Raw genomic sequence first — 23,113 nt, 5'->3', positions numbered from 1 at the left:
CATCAGTGACCACCGGAAAGAAATGTGTCCTATTTTAATATACCAAATGCACTTGCCTTGTTAAGTCAAGGTTGCAAAACACAATTACTTTTAACACAAAAGCGCATGGGCAGTGAGTCTGAGGTGTCAAACTTCCCACTGTGGCCATGTTCCACCTCTGTTACACGACAAGCGGATGGATTTTCAGGTCAACTTTAACCCTCCCATTTTGCATCCTACAATTTTGGGCGAGAAAACTTGTGCAGAGACTTTGCTATTATTGTTTTCATAGTTCCTGCACATATGTTGCAATTCACAGGAAAACAGTTTGATTCAAGAAATCAAAATAAGATGATTTCAAAGTTAAACTCAGGTAAGACGCTTAGCGACCCAGCATCCTATCGCAATGGCAGTGCAATGGATCAGGCCAGGATTTAACTGGAATGGATGCCACGACCTGTTGTGAGATGCAATTAGATAAAAACTATAGGAAACGGATGGATTACATATGATATCAATCATCATTCTTTTTGCTCTTATCATTTTTTCATGTTGATGGGCATTAGAAGTAATAACATGGTTTGTTTCAGAATAAATGATTTCCTCTGTCAGGTTTTGCGTGGAGGAGGACCCAAATGCAGGGAAGCAGGGTTGGAGTAGCTCAAAAGTTTATTTTAATGTTAACAAATAGGCAAGCTAGCACTGGGATAACTAATATGTCAAAGTTTGCAACAATATGGATAAAGTAACAAAACTAGGAAAGTAGCAAAATAACTATGACCATGACAAAGGCTACTGAAACGCGCCAAGGAACGGAGGACACTTGACAGGAGACATTGACAACTGACATGAACAACTGAGATAGACAAATCTATGCGATCGGTCAGTCTAAATATGTGGGTATTATTTTTACAGATTTTTGAAAAATCTATAGTGTCGAAATTGGCTGGCGCTCATTTTGTGGGTCTCCTGAAAAGTGATGATTTGGGGAGTTAAAGGATTTCCCAGCAACATCTAAGTAAACATGAGATTTTCTCCATCAAGGATTTCACTTGTGGGATTATTTTGTCTCTCAATTGAAGCGGCATGCCAGGCATCGGAAAAAAAATCCCTCATGTCACCCCCCAATCTGCTGTTAGTCATCCTTGCTCCCACAGCTAATAACGCTTTCATTAACGGCCGCAGAGCAAGAATCTCTTATTGCTTCTCCCTCTGTTCACAACTGAAAAATGGTATACAACATTTTTCTGGTCCCAGTTGTGTTTATCTTTGTCATATCCTGTCATCTCACTTTTAATTACATCTTTACATTATAGGGCCCTGTTTTCATTCCGGGTACAAGCATGGGTGGAGTTTTCTTTCTTTTGGTATTCTGCTAGACTATGCACCTTTATAATTGGGTGAAATGGCGCCTTTGTGGGATGGAATGTAGTGTTTTCCTGGCCAAATCCTCACTGCATGCAAATCTCAATCAAATCAGGTCGATACGGCGGGAACACCCAAGTATGCCATGCTTGACATGTGGAAACTAATTTTAAGTTAAAATTATTGCTGGATTTGGGCATGGCATTGGCGCGTAAACGGCAATATCTCGCAATTATGACCACGTAGACGGCGGTGTGTGTGATGTGGGCAATTGGAGACTGCCTCGCACCTCCCAATCGTGTCTCCATGTTTGACACCCCCACACCCAAAATACTTTTAAGATGTTAAAGAGAATTTTTGAATGAATGGATTGATTTCTACAATGATTCAGAGGTATTACCCCATCCCGGTGTCATATTATGAATGAAATACCATGAGGTCCACCACACCTTGATTAAATACACCAAATAACATTAGACCACCTGCGCTGCGCATTTTAGCCAGTCAAAAATGTTGTCACCAAATTGCGAGATGCGCAGGGAAGGCCGAGTGAGTTATAGCGCAGCTACCAAATTCATGAACATGCGGAAATGGACCATTGCCTTGCCACGAAAAGGTTAATTTTGCGCCGAGTGCAAACAATCGTTCACCAAATTATCAGGTGTATCGGGGGCACACCAGAAAGGCACGAAAATTCAGTTCCTCATGTTTTTATGCATTATGTGTGTTAATTGTGGATGGGTAGACAGATGTTTACATTTTGTGTATGGAAGTACAATAAAATCACTTGTTTACATGTGTGAATGAACAATCAGGAAAATAAATCAATAAGAGTAATGCTTTTGTCATTTCAGAAAACTGCTAATTTAAATCAAAAGGGCCACCTTACCCAGCACACCTTTTACCTGTCCTAAATTGTGGTTTTGCATTACACTATTATTATTTATTATTTATACAAAAATATAAATATAATTCTTGAAGGGCAAATGTACTTGGGAAATAATAAACAATATATTTTAACCTTATCTACAACTACTCTGACTACTCGGAGAAACACAGAAAGACCTTGGGTAAATTGCCAAATCAAAGTGTTTGGGTTATTCTTTAACGCAAATATAGAAACCGCTTAGTCTTTGCCCCTTCTCACACTGTGTTCCAAGCAAATTGGTACATCAGAGAAATACCGTCTGCATGGTTGCTTGCTAGCTTGCGTTCTGGCAAGCTGTGAGGCTATCTCTCCGGGGCTAGCTCCCTTTGTTTGTTACCGTGCAAACTTAACTGGCTAACAATACCCAACTGTCTTCTAGCTCCGAGGTAAGCGCACTCTAAAACACACATGCGTGCTCCCTGTATACCAACAGTACGTTACACATATTGAGCTCCCCATTCAAGTGGCAACACACGCAACTAAATCCTGAGACTCATTCTCAAGTAAGACAATTATGATTCAGCGATTACTTTTTGGCGCCCACACGAATCCCAATTCAAACACCACTGATTCGTGCACAGCCTTAATATATTAGCAGTTTTTTCATCAACGTCATCTGGGAGTGGGCCAATTATGGCTCGTGGGCCGGTAGTTGCCAACCTCTTTTATATATCTCTCAATGAAAACAACTTTCACTTCCTCCCTAGCCAGTTCCTACCCACAGGAAAGCTTAAAGAATCAGCGTGTGGTTATGGGAAGAGGATGAAAAATTAACAGTTGAAAACAAAAGATGGAGTTCAAGAGGTTGTTAGGCGGGTAAAGGAAGCATAAAACCACTCAAGACTCACAGCCTAGATGCGCAGATATAGGCGAGCAGTTTGCTGCTAAAAGATTAATAGATGCACCAGTAGAACAGGATATAAAATGCTTTTAGAGATGCTCGGCCCAATGGGAACAACATTGATTCTTTGGTTGGAACCATCACTGTCATTTGGCAAGATGGTATTCAGTAAATGAAGCAAGTATTTCATGTCAGCAGTGGCTTGTGCATGTGCTTGTTAAGGAGGCACATTATTTTGCACGCGGGCTTAAAAGTCGCTTTCTAAGCTTCTCTTCCATTTCGACTCTTTTTCAGGTCATTGTCTTTACTTTAGCAGCACGATGGTCTCACAGTGCAGACGTTGTGGGATCGATTCCGGTGCTAGTGTGGCGTTTGCATGTTCTCCCCGTGCCTGTGTGGGTTTTCTCCGAGTACTTCTCTTTCCTCCCACATTCCAAAAACATGTCTGCTAGGATGATTGAACACTCAAAATCCCCCCTAGGTATGAGTGTGAGCGCGGATGGTTGTTCCTCTTTGTGTGCCCTGCAATTGGCTGGCAACCAATTTAGGGTGTACCCTGCCTTCTGCTTGAAGATTGCTGGGATAGGCTAAAGCACCCCCCACGACCTTTGTGAGGAGAAGCAGAACAGATCATGGATGGATGGATGTCCTGGCTTTAGGTGGCTAGATCGATGGCAGAAAAAGTGACATCAAAGTGACGGATTGCTTATATTGGTATCTTCTTCAAGCTGCCATGACTGAACGTGTCAGTGATTATCCCGTGACATCACCACACCAATGGAGGCTTCATGCCTTCCATTAAGTAGATCAATACCAATTTCACTCATACAGATGTTCAAAGTTCAACATATATCAGAAGTGAGGGGGCATCAGCCACGCTCACACGCACACACACGCACACATTATTGTGACATTATGATTAGAGTGACGCACACTGAGACAGGAAGACGAGAAGCTAAAACCCTAATGCAAGGCTCGAAATAACTTGCTCATCAATTACTTGAATTGAGGAACAAATCGCTAACTTTCAAGAACAATTTATGGCAGGTTAATCTCAGGGACCTGAAGCAAGGGTTTTTATTGAATAATATAATTTCGAGTATCCAACTAAAAATTGTTACTATTATTATTATAATTATTATATTTACAATAATCGGGCATCTCTATGCATTTAGAAAGCCTTTAAGTGGGACGTCAATTATTTGTGGACTTTCCCTTTTTACGCTAGAATTGGAGAGGTTCAGTATGCCTTTTTGTCACGTTAGCATCCACTAGGGCAAAAGTTGTACCTAAAAATTGGTAGCATGTATGTTCGACACCAAGAAAATTACTCTAAAATGCGTTTATTATTACAGTTAAATGCTGAAATTTGATCCCTATTCTGTACTTAACATTAAACAAAAAGAAAGGAAAACATTGGCATCCACTAGTTCTGGTGGCATATTGCACTCTAAGGACATTGCATTTGCTGATAAATAATATATGGGTGCCTGAATTGTATTCATGATAAAAAAAAAAAAAAAATCCTTCCGTAAGTTTGCCATACTATGACCTCAGAGGGACAACACATTAACATCATTGTGGTACTTGGAATGTACTTTAATTTGGGTAGCTGAGCTGTGAAGTGAAAAATGACCGTTAATTTACAAAATGCAGTGCTGAGTGTACATGCAAATCCTAAAATATGTCAAATTAAATAAATTAGATTCTGGTAAAAGTGGTGAGTGTTGCATAACGGCTTTTAGTATGAAATATTGCAACAATGAATAGGGATGAATACACCGTGTTCCAAATTATTATACAAATTGGATTTAAGAGTCAAAAACCTTTTTTTTGTTTTGTTTTTCCATTAAACTCATGTGTGACATGGTGTCTCAAGGCTCTGTATATCATTGACATAAATCTCAGACACCTGTGATAAATTTAAATGCTGTGTTTTTAAAGCTAGTTTTCAGGCACCTCTAAAGCAAAAACGGTTGCAGTGGGCTCGGGAATACACGAAGACTAATTTTCAAACATTTTTGTTGAGCAATGAGTGCAGTGCAACCCTTAATCGCCCTGAAATCTGCAGCAGCGGATGGTTTGTGAATGACCACAACGTCAAGGCTGAGACGGCAGCAATGAGGTTGGACTGTCATGTTTTGGGCTGGAATGCTGGAAAGAGCGCTCGTAGGTCACTTTGGGTTCCCTGAGGGTGTGAAAATGACCTCCGCAAAGTATATATAGTTTCTGACTGACCAGTTTCTTCCATGGTAGAGAAAAAAGAAGAACCGTACCTTGCTCCAAAAAAAAAATAATTATCATGCATAACAATGCCTCAATCTCATGCTGCAAAGAACACCACTGAATCACTGGATGCTATTGGCAGAACAGAAGAGAAACTGATGGTGTGGCCACCTCCATCTTCTGACCTCAAACCTATTGAGAACCTCTGGAGCATCATCAAGCAAACAATCTATGAGGGTGGGAGACCGTTCATATCCAAGCAGCAGCGCTGAGACGCAATTCCAACATCCAGCAAAGCAATTAAACCTGAAACTGTGCAAGAGCTCACAAGTTCAATGGATGCAAGGCTTATTAAAAGTGATATCAAGTAAGAGGTCCAATATTGACATGCAACTAGGGCTGTTTATTCAAAAGTTATTTCAATCAAAAGTATTTTATTTTATAAGTTCTTATAATGCTACAAATTCAACATTTGACAACTTTTAATATATCTTAAAATCCTGTTGTGCTTCACAATATGGAACAGTGGACTTTGAGTATTTTATTCTATTTACATATTGTAAAGACATTGTTATCATTTGGAGATTTGTTCAATGGAATTTGAAATAAACTTGCACGGCTGATGATCAAATTATCGGGACTGACATTTGCGTCAATCATTCATGAAAATTTGTGTAAAATGTACTTTATGTAATAATTTGGAACACAGTGTAGAAATGTCTTGCACAAACTGTGGAGGTTGAACTTTGGGGAAGTCGGAATAGACACTTACCACCACAAATGTCTTACATGCGAATTTCGGTCACCCATGTAACCTCATGGAACATATGTCCAGAATTAATGGCACTGGCAATGTTGATCCTATAAAATTGTAAATGACACCAACTCAAATGTGCTCTTTTTTCTACTTGTGAAATTAATCACCAATACCTGAATCTTCTTTAATGCTTCATTATACAGGAAGAGAAAGAGGGCATCTGTAACTAAAGGCCTGCATGGAGGTGGCCATATTAACTTTATTGCCTTATTAAAGAGTTTCAGTTTAATGTGCTTGTGGTGAGAGTTAGACCCAAGACAGCTGAAGCACACACGTGAGGAAAAAGCTACAGTTGTAAGGCAGTATCAATGTTTCATAAATAAGACTAGTGTTAAATATTGTTTTTACGTTTAATTATTATGGTGTCTTGTTTACATCAATCTATTTTTACAGTGACAGTATTCCCTTGCGTCTTTGACACTGCCAAAGTCACCTCCATGTTTCAGCCTGGCAGGTTCAGAAAGTCAGGGGAATACAGGACTGACGAAAACAAATGACATGATGTGGTTGCTACTGAAGGTTCATTTACAGCGGCAGCAGGGAGTGGCACCTGGAAAATAAGGGTAATTCAAATGCACTCCCAATGGGAATGCCAGCCTTGGTCTCGAAAATGTGCAAAACAAAAACAATCACATCCTACTTCAAAAATTGGCTCGACATGAAACATGAGCATGTGCGCCACAGGTTTTATGGAGATGTTTCTCTCCTTGTAAGTACCATAACTGTTTAAAATATGAGTGAATTCAATGGGTTTTTTTTTGGGGGGGGGGGGGGATTGTGATAAGACAAGCTCACTAGGAAAGAAGTCTCATCGGAATTCTCATGAGCGAGATGCCAAGCACTTTAATGATTTCACCTCTGGCGTTTGTGTAACTTTCTGGACCATTTCCACTCTAAAGTCTTCGATTCTGTGAGTAAGCTATACATTGTTGCAATTTACAGATTCAGAAAGAGATGAAAAGATCAAATGAGTTCATAAGCACTGTCTTGTTTGTATGAGTAATCTTGTGCAAACACTCCAAACGTTTTTGGAGTGCAGTAGGAATAATGAGGTCACTGGTATTTTTCTGCAAAGCATAAAATTCCATCAACGTGTACGTTGACAGGAGAGGCAGAGAAAGAATCTCCTGTTTATTCACACCAGGGGCACATAATTCAAAGCGCTTATTTATATGAAAATTCAACAGATAGCATCTTTAAATGTAATTCAGCTAAATCTCTCTCCAATTTGCTGAGGCTCAATACAAGCTTTTTCTAACCCTTAGTGTTTTTTCTGCCGTTCCTTCAATTTGAACCTGTCACTCAACACCTCACCCACCAATCCACGACCATCGCCTTTGATGCCCTCTTGAAACCATCACCGATTGCCATCTTTTTTTCTCTCCCATGTGCATAAAAGCTGATATTCCAAGGTGCGGGAAATGGGGAGGAATGTATGATTAAGATGTCAATTCATAAACATTGCTCCCAAAGAGATTGCACGGATGAAAGCACCAATGCCACAATAAAATCACACACTCAGCCAGGGTCATTTGCCACACTGTGGACCTCCACAACAAACGCCAGGCCATTGCACATACAAGTACAGATATAACTACGGCAAGTGAGTCAGGGGAGACAAAAATAGAGAGGAAAGTGAAACAACAGGGAAGCCGTAAAGTGCATCAATAGCCTCTCTGACAAAGAGTTTCTGACAAATTGACTTATCGGAGATGTGACAGTCAAGCCGGAAATTATCACACAGTGGCTCTCACAGAGAACACACATTTTTCTTTGCCTGTGTATGATTCGCACTGAAGAGGCTTCCCGCAAACTGACAATTAGATGTGTGACGACATCCGCTCGAGCTTCTCGCAAGGCACGACGAGAGAGACGGAGACCTAACATGAATCTAGACACAAAAGCCTCCACAATGGACACAGACCCATAAATAAAACATACAAACCAATAAGCATTTCTTATGTTTTGAGTGTTTCAAAATCCCAGCGGGAAAATGTCAAATAACAGCACGACATAATCTATGATTTTGGGCACCCGCAGGATACCATAAGAAGGAGAGGTCATTGATATTTAAATGGTGCAGCTTTGTGTGTAGTGAGGGCCACACGGGGAGGCAGCTGTGCGTCCTCCGGCAAACTGTGGGAAAAGTTGACTTTTGAAATTATTTACTTCATGAATTCAAAAAGCGACTGCATATGAAACAATCAATCCCATTATTCCCCACTTAAATGACATTTGCCTTTTAAACAAATGGAGAGTCAAAGATTATTATAAGCAGCTCTGCAATCATTACATTAAAGACCTTCATGTGATGTAGAATTCCGCTTAATTACACCGCTTACAGATGTCTTGTAATGCAATAACTTTTGTCTTAAATATATGGACACCACAAGCTTTGTCTTTCAGTGACTTTTTACCCAGCAGCCATTCGGACTAAATCAGTACATTTGCATGATACAGTAAGCAGAAAATGACTCAAGTGGTGACATTAGGCCAAAAAACAAAAAAAGAGTGCACATGGCCATTACATGTATGCCTCCAAATACAACATACAGAGAGCTTTCTCCACCTCCACATTACAATATATTGCTTTCAACAGCCAGGCCGGAAGGGTCATTAGACGAACAACCATATTTAATCATTTCCTTTAGTAATAAAAGGTTCTGCTCGAGAGGACTCATCAAAGTACCTTGCGTACTACCAGAAGCTATGCCACGAAGAAAACTTCACACCACGTTGCTTTTTGAAAGCGTCCATAAATATAGAAATTTATGAACTGAAATAATGCTGTAAGATATCTTCCCTTGCTAGATAAAGCAAGAAATACAGTACATGAAATGATCTTCTCGTGAGAAGGAAAAAGAAAACGTTTTCCATCCACATAGACTGCCTATTTTTATTTAGCCAAAACTAACTTTTCCTCTCAGGGGATTGTTGTGGGGCCCCTACACTCTCTGAGACAGATGTTGAGCTCAGCTCAGTCATCTCCACTCCCCATAATGAGAACCCGGGGGCTGGGTTTGAAGGGAGGTTTCCTGGGGGTAGCTGGCCCAAACACTCATGCGCAGGCATCGATTTGCCAAAAACATCACAACAACATTCAAACGGCATACATTTTAAAGGTGACCACATACAAACAAAACAATTATGGGAGACACCGGCATGGCTATAGTTAGCCAAGTACCGATACATTATTTATTCTTGTGAGAAAACAAGAGTAACCTACACGCACGCACACATCAACTACAGGGTATCCAGGAGACAAGATATTCATATTTCTGTGGGTTTCTATCAGAACTTAATTATGGCATTATATGCTTCCAGCCTCAACTAGAGTGTTCACGCTTGATGGAATCATGAAACTATATTTACATGAAAAAGCTTCACTTATTCTTGCCAGATGTCTATTTCATATATTTTTATGATCATGTAAACTGCAAGAATTTGTTTGTACATGTGAATGTTAAGCATTTTCTTACACAAGAACCACTGTGTAGCGCAGTCATATACATTTAGCCTTGATTAACACCTCCATTCAACCCACATCCAACAAGACTCCTTTGAGTAAAGGATGAAGGCAAAATTAAAAAAAAAAAAAAAAACAGATAAAAACACTAAAACCTCTTAAGTGCACTCAGTCCAAACCTTTCCAAATGGAGAATATCAGTGAATTCTCAGGGAAAAGCTGAAATTGAGGGTGAAAGATGAAGAGAGCGACACATCCTAAGGGAAGTGAGGAATAGTGATAAGACCTGGCTAAGACTTCCTCTCTGTAATTACCTCCTTGCTAAAGCTTCACCAAGAAACCAAGTGGGAGAGTGGAAGAGGATGATCACCAAAGATAAGGAGGAGAGATTAGATTTACGATATCATTGACAAAGACAGAAACGTCAAATACATAGAGGACAGTATGACGGAACAAAGGGTACATGAGTGGAGTGAATGGATGCAAAGTAGTGGGAGGAGCAGGTACACAGTGACCTAGATCCTCCTGCACGTTAGCATTGGGGGGGCGTCGAAGGCAGCATTTGGAGAGCGGGAATACAGGATGAGATACTCAGCGTAAGATTAGCAACAAATACACCACCAGGATAACATTAGGCACAGTAAAAGTCCAACGACTAGACCATATCACGCCTATGAATGTGAGCTAGCGCTAATTTGAGGATTTATGCATGCATTGGCACCCATACCCGCTTGGTCTCTTTTCCCTGCACCGAGGGACTAATGGGGTCTTTAGCATACTGTTAAAACCAAAACAACCTAAGACAAGTTCATTTGCATCAGGAAAAGCACACACAAACACGAACTCTCCTTGTTTGTTTCTCTGCATCTCTTACAAGGGCTCAATAACTGGATGGATGACAAATTTTAAATGCAGCATGTGCATGCATATTTTCCTCACCAAGGTTCTGATCCATTTTTGCATGAATGTAAGGAGAGCACCCTATCATCTAGAAAAATAATGACCATCAGGTGTCGCTTTGTTCAACATAAGTGCATTTTATCATTGAAACGTTGCACATTCCCAGAGCGTTTATTCTCCCCCATCTGTCACTCATCAATCACTGCTGGTGCTGATCATATCTGTGACAGCCTGTCAAGTCCCAAGTGTTTTCTCGCTTATCTCCACCTCTCCAATCATCTTGCACACTGTGATATGCACATGGCCGCTCTCAGCAATGCACGACGCAAATGCTTAAAGTCATCGTGGGTTTGGAGACCGAATTGTTCCATTGCTGTTTTCTGCCTCGTTTCAGCACCAAGGACAGTGCTCCACTTTTTCCATTTTGCTATTATTCACACGCATACTATCCCAGTGTAGCGTGATTATTTAAAGAAAAGAAATTAAATCCTCGTCGTTGCCAAAGAGGCATGATGTCTTCACATTTCCCCATCAATCTCATTCATTTTGGAAATTTCAAACATATTCAAATCAATATTCAAATCTGCCATCGTCAGCAAAAAGAAAAAAAAAAGCATCTGCTCACTTGCTGGATGACTGCCAGGGGGACAGACACTGATAAGATACACAACCATCATGACTAAATAACACTTATCATTTAATGCATAATTGGACGAATTTTAACGTCTGAGCAACCCTGTACGGATAATTTATGTTCTTGGATGGCTTCTATAAAATATGTTTGTGTGAGCATGTGTCATTACACAAACGCTTGAAATGATCTGTGCAAGTTCACCAACTCTGCCAAGCTGACTCCAACTTGCCGGTGGCTAGCATATGTGATGAGAGCAGATACTTTCATGCAAAAATTGATGGATTTGTTGATACTGAATACAGACAAGGAAGCAGATTTACAACGTGTGAGCAAGTGAGCGTTTAACATCAAAGATAGGGTCACACGTGCGTGTACTTGTGTGTGGGGAAGCTCACATCATGTGGGACTGTGCAATAAGACGAAAACAATAAATGCTTGATTAATATGTTTGTGCAGGCTGCCAGTACCTGTGGATAATCATCAACGTTGCAAAACGTCAGCAAATACACAGCGATAATCGTATTTGTTTGGGTTGTGTGTGTTGACTGCCAATGAAGACCAAGTAGTTGTAGGGAGGAAATGGGCATCAGATATTCTACAACGGCTGATCGACAGCAAAACTGGTGTTTGCCTCAAGAACGAAATGACATGATCCACCACGTTTGTTAAAATATCGAGAGTTGTTCACCAGCTACTGATTAGATTTTTGCACAGAATCATATCGGATGAGACAATGTAGCGTAAAAGATTTCCAGTAATTCAGATTAGCGTGTCTTTATGGTAAAACATAATGCATGCATGCAAAAATCCTACAATGATGCATATTGCTGAGAGCATTTGCTCTTTATTTTCCCCATCATTCCAAAGTCGGTACAAGCAAAATTCTCTAAAACAGGAACATTTTTTTATTTTTTTTTTTAGTTTGAGCTATCTAAGCTTGTACAATATGGATTTTACCATGCGTTGTCATTCATAGCTATGACGTTTCCGAAAAAAATCCACCTGTTGCTAAACCTAACCATTCATAAATATGACCAAATCCATTATTATCATTATTGTTGTTGTTATTATTATTATTGTTGTTATTATTTTGAGAACCTGCCATCCTAGTTAAAAAAATGAGAATACCTCTGCAAATTTACCAGTGATATTGAAATGCATGTCACCTTGGCCATAGCAATGGAGATGCCCTGAAGGATTGTATTATGTTAATGGCATTATCTTAAGTATTATGTGACAGAAAGTCAATCATTACCATTAGCAGGTTCATATTTGCGGCATTTATTAAACAAAAAGCATTTATCAGATGAAACTAGAAGAACTGTGCACAGTAATGACACATGGTTGTGTTTATTGGTTTTATATTATTCTCACATATATTCGTACAATACTTAGTTTAATTGTGTTGAATTCCGTAAACTTCTTGAAGTTCACTCCTCATTTGTAACACACACACAGTCTGCATATACAAGTGATGACCGACAACACTTCATATTCTGCCAAAGACACAACAAAATTCAGAAAGCACATCTGCCACAAACACAGCACAGCCAAAGACACAACGAAGTTGACACAAGACAAACACAATCACTGGGAACCCAACGTGAAAAACTCATTTTAAAGACACGGCAATTTGAGAACTGAACACATACACACTCACACACAGACAAGATTGCAGGATGCCAGAAGACGGGGACCTTGGGCCTTGGGATAAGCCATGGGACCAGACGGGGGCCTTGGACCCGTGAGATGGAGGGAGAGAGGAAGAACGATTTTAACCGACATGACCTATGATAGAAAAACCTGTCTAGTGAGAATCACATATATATATATATATATATATATATATATACATATATGTGAGGGCTGCATTTTAGTAGTGCCATTTTGTCCGACTGCATTCATCTTGGATGTGGGTCCTCACGAAGATAAGAAAAGTAGCCCAGAAATTTGACTTGTAATATTTCCTGAACTCCAGAGAATTGCAGAAACTATCGGAACAAATTTGGATCAGTGTTGAGTCTTTATTTGAACATGTGCCTTCTTGAATATACGAATGAACACGCATTGAGTACATTCAGTTAATTAAGGGTGTATTCCCTCGTAATTCACATTTGCTTGGTGACTAAATTCCAATAACATCCCAACTTGATGTAAATCATTAAGTCACATTTTTACAATTTTTTTTAAATCAATTAAGTGACAAAAAATAATTTGCTAAATGAAACACACCTCATCAATTTTTATAAACTGATGCATGTCACCATAAAGAAGTCGGTTGTTTTACTTTTTTAAATCTGCACCAATGAGTCCAGAATTAAGTGCTGGGCTCTCTTCTAAACTCTTTTCCAATTTGTGAGGCAAATCGATTAGTCTTGGCTGTTTGAATGAATGTCTGCTGCCAAGAATGGACAAAAGGAAAATAGGATGAGGAGACATCCACTCGCTGTGCTGTGCACCCAGGACTCTTAGCAAGTGAACAATGTGCTTGCACACATTCTTGGGCTGTTACAAAGCACCCTGCTTTGACATTTAAAATGACAAAGGAAACTGAAGGCAGAAAAAAATAATATCAGTGGTTAAAAAAAAGGAGATTTTCTGTGGTATTTTACATGAGAAAATTGTGGAGGGTCAACCACTTCCAGCAAGTCGTCAAGGAAAACTATGTACTGTCTCTTGCAGTCTTCCGATGCTTTTTGTTTTTTTAATTACTGAATTCCCTTCTAGTGACAGGGATAATAATGCTATTTAATCAACCTAACATGCGTATGTCTGGAATGTGGAAGGAAGCCTGGGTAACTGGAAAACACATGCAAAGATAGGAAGTCCACCCAGGAATGCCTGAGCCACGACTTAAAATCAGAGTGTCTTAACTGGCAGACGGATGTGCTGCCCAAATCAATGCTCATTCAACTGGACATAAAATGTGGCCCGAGATTTTTGTTTTCCTTCATTCGCCAAACAGAAATGCCAAAATGAATATGAGAAAAATAACAGATTCCTTTGGTAACAAAGGAATGGTTTTATTTGAAATTAACTCATACGCTCGATAGGTGGGCGTGCATAGCGTCATTCTGGGTTGTGTGCATATACAAATACATTTGGTTTGGACAGAACTCTGCGAAAATATCTGATGCTCATTTAGTTTTTTCTGCAAATTGGATGAATAGATATAATCGAAGCAATCTAGCAGCATCCATGCATGTACGTAGGGGAGAGAGAGAGCAATGAGAGAGAGGGAGAGATAATTGTGTGGGTATTGTACATATTTCTCTAAATTACAGATTGTGCATTAGGCAGCCAAAGTGCTCCTCACATTGTTGGTACAAAGAAAGGTGAATAAAAGTATTCATACTGGAGCAATAAAATATATCATATTTGCAATTGTTTATATTTCTGTAATTTACAGGGCGTGCATCTCAAAGTGATTGCCGATGCCAGCAAAAAGATCGCTTTCACTGCGACTGCTGGACCACTGAACAACGGACTTCCTGCAGCTGTTTATTACCAACGAACTGCACCAGCACATTGTGGATGGCACAGGCCGCTTTGCAGACAATCATTTTGAAGAAAAAACCCAGTGGCCTGGACCAGTCTCCAAACATAAAGTAAAATATTTGGAAGAGGCTTTGGGATAACATACACGTTGACGAGAAAAAGTCAAATGGCAAAAGAAAATTTGGTGGTGTGTGCGCAGAAGGTATTACATATTTCTCTATTTGACCGAGGATAGTACGACATTGGAACACTGGAGAGATTTTAATGGCGCTGAACTTTAACGATGAAAGATTTCCAAGCATGCAAGTAACAGCATCATGGAGGTGCTTAAAAATCAATAATAGTAATAATAATAAAATACTCATTATCTTTCTACCACAATCCAGAGACTTGTTTAGATGTTTTCTTGGTCATATTTGCAGAGTTCACAGTCCTCAATCAAAAGTTGTGTGAGCTCTATTAACACAACGATTTCAAGATTAATGAACAGCTTTTACCATCTAGCAATAATCCTTGCAAACAGAAAGACATAACATTCAGGAAATTAATTTGACTTAATGGCTGTTTTCCCAAATTGCATTGACTAAATGTGATTCTAAATGTAGTCTTTTATAATCTTAAGTGCATTTTGGTAAATGAAGTGATTATGAGCAAACGAAAATAATATTGTATTTTCAATTTGTCTCATAGAAGTGGTGGTGGTGCACAGAGTGATTTTTTTTTCCTGCGGGTGCCCCTGCATTTGTGTGTGCGTGTGTGTCTTGTTTTCTTTTTTTCTTAGGTTAATTAGTTTTTGTCTCAAACATATACAGTTCAAGAACATAAAGACATTATATTTTCTAAAACAGAATAAAACAAGTGCAACTCATTTATATGGGGGGGGGGGGCATTTGAATTGACCATAACCGTATGGCGGACGTCACAACAAAAGTTAATCAGCGATGAGGGCGCCAGGCAAGCGATTTGACCTGCCCAGAATCAGACCGTACCTTGTGAAAAAACACATTTTCCAGAAATTCCCGATGGGCAGCATGGCTGTGTGCCCAAAGGCTACTCTAGATGTCGTCTGGATTTGGAGAAAGAATTGGAGTGATCTGCAATGTACATATAGTATACAACACCTGACAAACCAAAAGTAGCAGCATTTGGGTTTGTTGTTTTTTTTTGCAATTGCTATCATTATTTATCTTCTATCTAATATTTTATTGTCCTTATATATCATATATTATATATATGTTATATTTCAAGTTGAGTTGAGAGAAAATATGAGGCTACAAAGGACTGTTTTGACACATTTCTACATGCCCAAGAATGCAAGTTATCCCAGCAAGTCCCAAGACTTGAAAATAACCTAAAATAAATATGATAAAGTGATAAGTAGTAATGCGTATTATAGTATTATTATTATTAGTAGTAGTATATAGGCTTCAATGTATGCAAAGATGCAAGGCATCAAATGTGTGGGTGTCTCAGAATCACAATTCAAGCCGCTTTCATTTCACATGATATTTACAAGGTCATTTTGTACTTGACACAAAGAACAAAGTGTTCACGAATGAAGTGTTCGGCGTGCCGGGATGAATGGGCATGAGGCTATAATGATAGCTTTGTGGAGTTGAATAAATACTCAGTTTGGAAATCAATGAATAATCAATTTAATAATACCAATTTCAATCTCTCTCTCTCTCGCTCTCGCTATCTATCTATCTATATGTACGTTATATATGTTATTTTTTCTTATTTTTCATAGGGTTGGTTGCCCCCAAGCTCTAAAATCCCATCTGCGCCCCTGGCGCAAAGCAAGACAGCATTATTCAATAGCAGATATGTTCCTCCATATTGCTGAGCCTTGCCCGCCTGACTGCAATGGCCCATCTTAGATTTGGCCCACATCTTGTTTCAAAGCCTTCGTGGAGGATTTATAGCAAGCCCCGTAATGCATGTTCTCTCTCCAATAAGCAAAGATGAATGCGCTTTGGTTTTTCATCCTGCCACTTTTTCATATGTTGCATAAACACAACACTCAGACACACATCAACACACACAGCCCTGTATTACAATTCTAGAACCGTGTCAATTAAATCTGATATCGCTAGACACCATTATATAGTCAAAACCTAAAGCTTGTTAAAACCTGGTTGTTGTTTCTTACATGTAGAACTGACAGTAGAATTGTGCCGTGCTTTTATCTGGACATAATGAAGCAGCAAAATTGTTCCACAAACAAAGAGAAGCAGTGGGAAGCTGAATTAAAATACACTGTGTCGATAATGAGCTATCTAAATTCAGAGTTTATATTGCTGGGAATTACACAAAAGCGTGGCTCCGGGCTGTACTGGCAAAAATTCGGCAGCTTTTTCTGCTTTGCTGCATGATGATTCTTCCTGTTGAGCGGCGACACGGTCGGTCCTGGTGAAAGCGATCGAGCCGCCGAATGTATCTGCAGGGCGATACGTTAGTTTATACCAACATCTTTTCTGCATACTTGGTGACTGTCAACATGTTGGCTGCAATCTGTCACTCTCCCGCATGTGCTTAGCCAAACACACCTAAACACACCCGCATGCACTGCACTGGATGTTAGCACTTTAAGCGCTGATTGCTGACAACTCCAAAGCACATACTAAGTGGATACACACACACTTAGACACACGCGCCGACTTTAAAAGGATGACTCGAGGGTGACAGCGGTTAAAGGAGGCAGCACGTCCACGCTTTCCTGGAACGAAACGGTGGCTAAACAGAAAATGACAGAAGTAGCAGCTCTTCAAAGTTATCTGGAAAACCGCATTGCATACCAGCGCTACAATAGCGGATCCTTCGCCACGTATGACATGAAAGAACTATTTTGGTTTTCATTTCATCAACTGGAAGAGGTTTTTGCTTTACTGATTCTTGTAGCTTGTTTCTCAACCTTGACTCAACTCGCTGGGTTTTGTCATTTTTGTCTAAATGTTTAAGATGATTTTTGCATTGTCCTCATATTTTATTTCTCTTATATTTAAATGTTTTATGTAAGGCGCTTTGAATTGCCTTGTGCCATACAAATAAACTCGCCTTGCCTTGACTGGAGAAAGAAACAAAAGACATTGTCTTGACAAACACTTGACACACTCTGTAGTTTAAAAGTACATGGATTTAATAACTCAGTGTCTGCTCTTGTAAAACTATGCTTTGCTTGCGTTATTTAAAAAGGATTTTAAATATAATACAAAAGAGATGTGTTTCACCTAAGAAATTGTCACATATTGACTAAATAACAATAACGAAAAAATGTAGCAGGCTCTCATCCATTTCCACACCACAACTTTGGAACCTTTGGAATGCTTATTTTCAACTTTATTATTTTTTTTAGTCATCCAAAATGAATTTCAGAAGGCAAAATTTGACCAATCGCGATCAGTAATTTTGCTTTCCACAAGCAAGGTCATTCAATCCCCGACAAAACTACGCATAACGCAATTCAGAAGATAGAACACACATCACTGTGAAGTTGCTTGTTCAATGGATGCAAGGTTAAAGCTTAAAAGGGGAGGCCAGGTCAAGGTCTGCATGTGTTTTCACTGCAGCTCGCCAAGCACCAACAGGGAGGTTCTTACCTGTGTCACAAGGCACCAAAGGTGACACCTTTACACACTTGTAGTGTCTCAGGACAGTCAGACCAAATTGACAGGTGTCACCTTGTTATTCTCCTGAGCCAAATCCAAGCTCAGTCTGCAGGGAGTTGATTAGCAAGAACCTGTTGCCACATTTACCCACGGCACAATGCCAAACTCATGAGAGAATTGAGCAGACATGCTGCATCGGGGACACTGGTAGACCTAAAATTAGCTCAGCGATGAAGCGAGACTGCCAACAGTATGGCACATATTTATGACATCTGGGTGTCATTATCACATATCTGTGGCATTGGGTGTTTCGGATTTCTAATTAGTTAATTACAGTTGTATATTAAATTAGCGTGTTGCTACATCCTGTTAATGCTTCAGTTTGCATAATCCATATCCATCCATCCATTATCTAAGCCGCTTTTTCTCATGAGGGTCGCGGGCATGCTGGAGCCTATCCCAGCCATCTACGGGTGGGGTACAACCTGAACATGTTGCCAGCCAATCACAGGGCACAAAAAGACAAACAACCATACGTGCTCACTATCACGCCTAAAGACAATTTAGAATATTCTACTAACCTTCCATGCATGTTTTTGGAATGAGGAGGAAACGCGGAGTACTTGGAGGAAAACCCATGCAGGCATGAGGAGAACATGCAAACTCCCCACAGGAAGCCGGAGCCAGAATCGAACCCTGTACCACCGAACTGTAAGGTGGACGTGCACCCACCATGCCGTCCTATTAATCCATATGCAGGCTTAACCAAAAGTAAATTAAAGGCAATCAAAGTAAGCATACTTGCTTAAATGTTATTGTGATGGAGACCATAAACACAATTTAAGCATGATTGGGGGGTTTTCTGTAACAAGGGTGACTCAAACAATCCACAAACCAAAATTCAAAGGTTCCAGAAATGAGTTCAATAAATCTTTTTAATGTGGCGTTCTCCTTCAGCTGATAAGAAAAAAATATGCCCTCGTGTGCAGCATAATAGCGCCGTTGTCTAATTGTTGTTTCATTTGCAAACACACTGAAATTGACTGCAATGCAATTACGTCTAAGTAATTGAATAAGAAGAATATTAAATATTAGAGATTACAGAGTATAATCCATGCAATAATATATTATGAATAAATAGCACATCTATCCGTCACCTGGGGGATCAAAATTAATTTAAAATGCACCAGGAATTTCACTTTAAACATGAATGCCATGTGAAAAATGCAAACCAGTCCAAGAAATGCTTTAGAATAAACATGATGAGCTAACCACTGTTCTGATGCTGTTAAATAAAAATGATACCAATAAGTGCTTTATAAACCACCAATGTACTCTCAACACTCACTTTTTATTTCAAATTCAAATCAGGAGTTGTATTGACAGAAATGACCATGCTTATCCTTGAATGTGGTTGACTGTACATACAACGTGATTATCATCGCGGGTGTTGTTTTGCAGTGTTGAATTTCACTGTAGTTTCATCTTGTCCTAATAAGAGTGCCAAAATATTCGAAACTGCTCTCAGTGTGTGTTCCGTTAATGTGTGATCAAATAACGAGAGATTTGTTTGTGAACAATAATAATAATAAAATACTAATAAAATACTAATAAAAATAAAAATAAAAATAAAAATAATAATAATAATAATAATAATATCATGTGTATTAAATCGTATTCTATTGTGCATGCGAACCCAATATTGTGTGAAATTCATTATCAAGTAATAGGCGGAGTGACGTGAAATAACAGAGGTGAGGGCAAGCGATTATTACTTGTCTGCTTCAGAAGGGCTTCTCTGTCTCAACATAGGTTGCACCGATTTAGCTTTACAGTACAGTGACGTTTCCCTTCACATGGAGTCCAAGCACTCGAAGTCGACTCTTTCCTACCTTTGGAGTGAGCCGCGCTCAAGCCCAGAGCGACCACAGCCAACACGCCGGCTGCCGTCAGCATCTTCTTCTTCTTTCCTCTGTCTATTTATCTCTTTTCCTCCTTCTTCTTCTTTCCGTACACTTGCTGTTGTTCGCTCCTCCCGAATAGTGCGATGACACGCCGCTGACTAGGCTGGCAGCGTGTTGTCAAAGACGGAAACGCGGCGCACCTTGCGCGTCGGTGGGAAGGGAGAAAGTGGAGAGCTTTCTGCCGGAGCGGGACGAGAAGCCAGCAGTAGCCCGGGACTGGACCGGTGCACACGTCACAGGGAGGAGAGACGTACATGCTTTTTCTTTTTTTTCTTCTCTCTCCCCTCCTTTCTCCTTGCAAAAGCCCTCCCTTCTTATCTTTCACCCTCCTCCCATCCGCCGTTCTCTTACACGCACGCTCACGTGTGAATTTACGAGCAATAATCCGCCAACAAGAACTGTGAATATTGCTTTCGTTGTTTATTGCTTTTTGCATCTGGCTTAGAACAAACAGATTCATGCGTGGTAGCACACCTGGCGACACAATACCTAAGTATGTTTCACTATATTTGGAATGGGCGATTACTCCCCAGTTTAAATTACTTTGCATGTGAAAGGCTATTTATCGAAGCCTACCATTCAAAAGTTTGGAGTCATCCTGAAGATTGCATGCTTTTCAATGAAAACACACCGTTTTATAAATCCACTAAATGTGACTTTTTTTTTCTTTTACCACATTGACAATGTAGGACATTTCGTAGTGAATGTTGCTGTGTATATATACTACATATTCTGTACATACCGTATGTAGTGCAGGATGACAATTCTGATTTCCCAAAAATAAGACACTCGGCCCGGTCGAGATACTGCAATGATACTGAAAGATGTCACACATTATAATTGTAATATATTTAATGTAGGACGGCGCGGTATTGGGTGTTGCGTGTTTCAAAATCGATATTATTGCAATATTTAACATGCACCTCCAGAAATGTCATCTTTAGCATCTAATGAACGGGATTTTTTTTTTTTTAATTGCAGAAAGTATTGTCCTCCTATTGGATGGCAGTGCAGAAGATTAAGGTTGCAACTGATTAATCAAATGTAGATTAAAGCATACCATCCCATTTGAATTTATTTATTTATTCTTTTGCAATATGCATTGTATATGCCATTATCGCAATGAGTATTTTTTTCAATATAATGTGCAGCCCTAATTTCAATTATGCTTCCATTGTATGAGTTGAGGCGGCACACAGGCCGACTGGTTAGCACAGCCTCACAGTGCAGAGGTCGTGGGTTCGATTTCAGCTCTGGCCTTCCAGTGTGGAGTTTTCATGTTGTCCCTGTGTCTGCATGGGTTTCCTCCAGGTACTCCGGTTTCCTCCCACGTACCAAAAACATGCATGGTAGGTTAATTGGTAAGCCTGAATTGCCCTTGGTATGAGTGTGAGCACAGATGGTTGTTCTTCTCTGTCTGCCCTGTGATTAGCTGGCAACCAGTCCAGGGTGTACCCACCCCACCTACTGCCCAAAGTCGGCTGGGATAGGCACCAGCACGCCCACGACAATCGTGAGGAGAAGATAATGGATGGATGGATGGGTAGAAAATGAAACAAAAAATAATTAGCTCTCTTTTGCAGTCTTACGTTATACAATAATGTACTAAATAATATCTTTTTTGTCGAACATACAGCTTATTATTCCTTAATTGCTTTTCAGTGTAGTAATGTAAATGATAAAATAGCAATCTCACAAAGATATTAATTTAACGAAAAATAAAATGTCCCTTCATCTCAACATTCATTTTTCTTCCTCACAATTGTTTTCTTCTCCTTCCTGGGTCTGACAATTAAAGAACTCAGTCAACTTTGCACATTAACTCTCTCCTCATCAAGATTTTTGTGTTTTTCATGTGCCCAGACATAAGCTTTCAGACCTCCAACCAGGACATTGAAACATGCATGCCAGCTTTGCACACCGTAACCTTTATCGTGCATTGTCACTGTCCTCAGCTCCGAAACGTATTCGTAGCACACTTCTCGGCCCAGTGACTTCAACCACAGCGGTGAAAGAAATGAACGGGATGTCGTATTGTCTGCTAATTCAACTGCGTGTTCATTCCATCCCATTTCAGAAGCAGAACATTTTCTATCACACTTACTCGCTTGAAACTGAGCGGACCTACTCCACATCACGGTCTCAAACAAAAATCCGTACTCCACACGCAGTCGCCCTCACTGCCACTACTTGTCTTCTCTTCTGATTCTGAGTTCTGTTTTAAGACAGTATTTGTCCCCTCTCGTGTAATTATTGTAAATGTATTTAAAAAATGCTTTCAGAGAAAAATATTATTGACATACGGCACAGAAAGCGAACCTAACATCAAGTTATATAATGAAGCGCGCTTTTAGAATGCTCTCTATGTTGAGACCATGTCATTGCTTTCTGAAATATGCAATCAAATTAATAAATAATGCCGCTTTTCAACATTAAATGTGCGCGTAGGCTTGTATTGGCATCTGTGTGAGAGTGTCAGCACCTCCCACTCCCACCCAGAAGGATTAATAATACATTATGTCACAAGTTTTCTGAGTAGCAAATGACCAAAACGACTTTTCTTGCGGGTTCTCTACAAGTTAAGATTCATTCTGGTATTTTCCAAAGTTAAAGAGATAGAAAAGAACTGCAAATTTTAATGAATGTGTGTATTTCTATTTACACGCAAATATATTGTTTTTCTCTATCTATTTCATGATTTTTTTTGGGACGTTATTCGGACATAACCTAAAAGCAATATAATGCGTAAAACTTCGTTGTACTGTTACGTTCCGAGCACCATAATTTAGCAATTTATTGTGCATATGTAATGTTTGCAATATTTGCACTTAAATTATGAAACAAACAGTCCCTTCTTTTTTTGTAGGGCACAGCCAAATTAGTTAAA

General features: G+C 39.6%; 1 protein-coding gene across 2 annotated transcripts in view; it reads right to left on the bottom strand.

Moving 5' to 3' along the window:
* The window catches only part of LOC148333813 (calsyntenin-2-like), a 191,418-nt gene extending 170,968 nt beyond the window's left edge, over positions 1-20,450 (bottom strand). For both annotated transcript variants that reach the window (XM_088300813.1, XM_088300814.1), the window contains exon 1: positions 20,155-20,450. In XM_088300813.1, the coding sequence (XP_088156939.1) occupies positions 20,155-20,218 (64 nt within the window). In that variant the 5' untranslated portion in view covers positions 20,219-20,450. The remainder of the gene's footprint in view (positions 1-20,154) is intronic.
* Positions 20,451-23,113: the final 2,663 nt, after the last annotated feature.

This window comes from Idiotropiscis lumnitzeri, chromosome 7 (assembly GCF_059441095.1).
Source record: "Idiotropiscis lumnitzeri isolate Australia: NSW breed Sydney's pygmy pipehorse chromosome 7, RoL_Ilum_1.0, whole genome shotgun sequence".
NCBI classification, from domain to species: domain Eukaryota; kingdom Metazoa; phylum Chordata; class Actinopteri; order Syngnathiformes; family Syngnathidae; genus Idiotropiscis; species Idiotropiscis lumnitzeri.
Note: the sequence above shows the minus strand (reverse complement) of the source record. Positions and strands in the feature narration are given on the sequence as shown.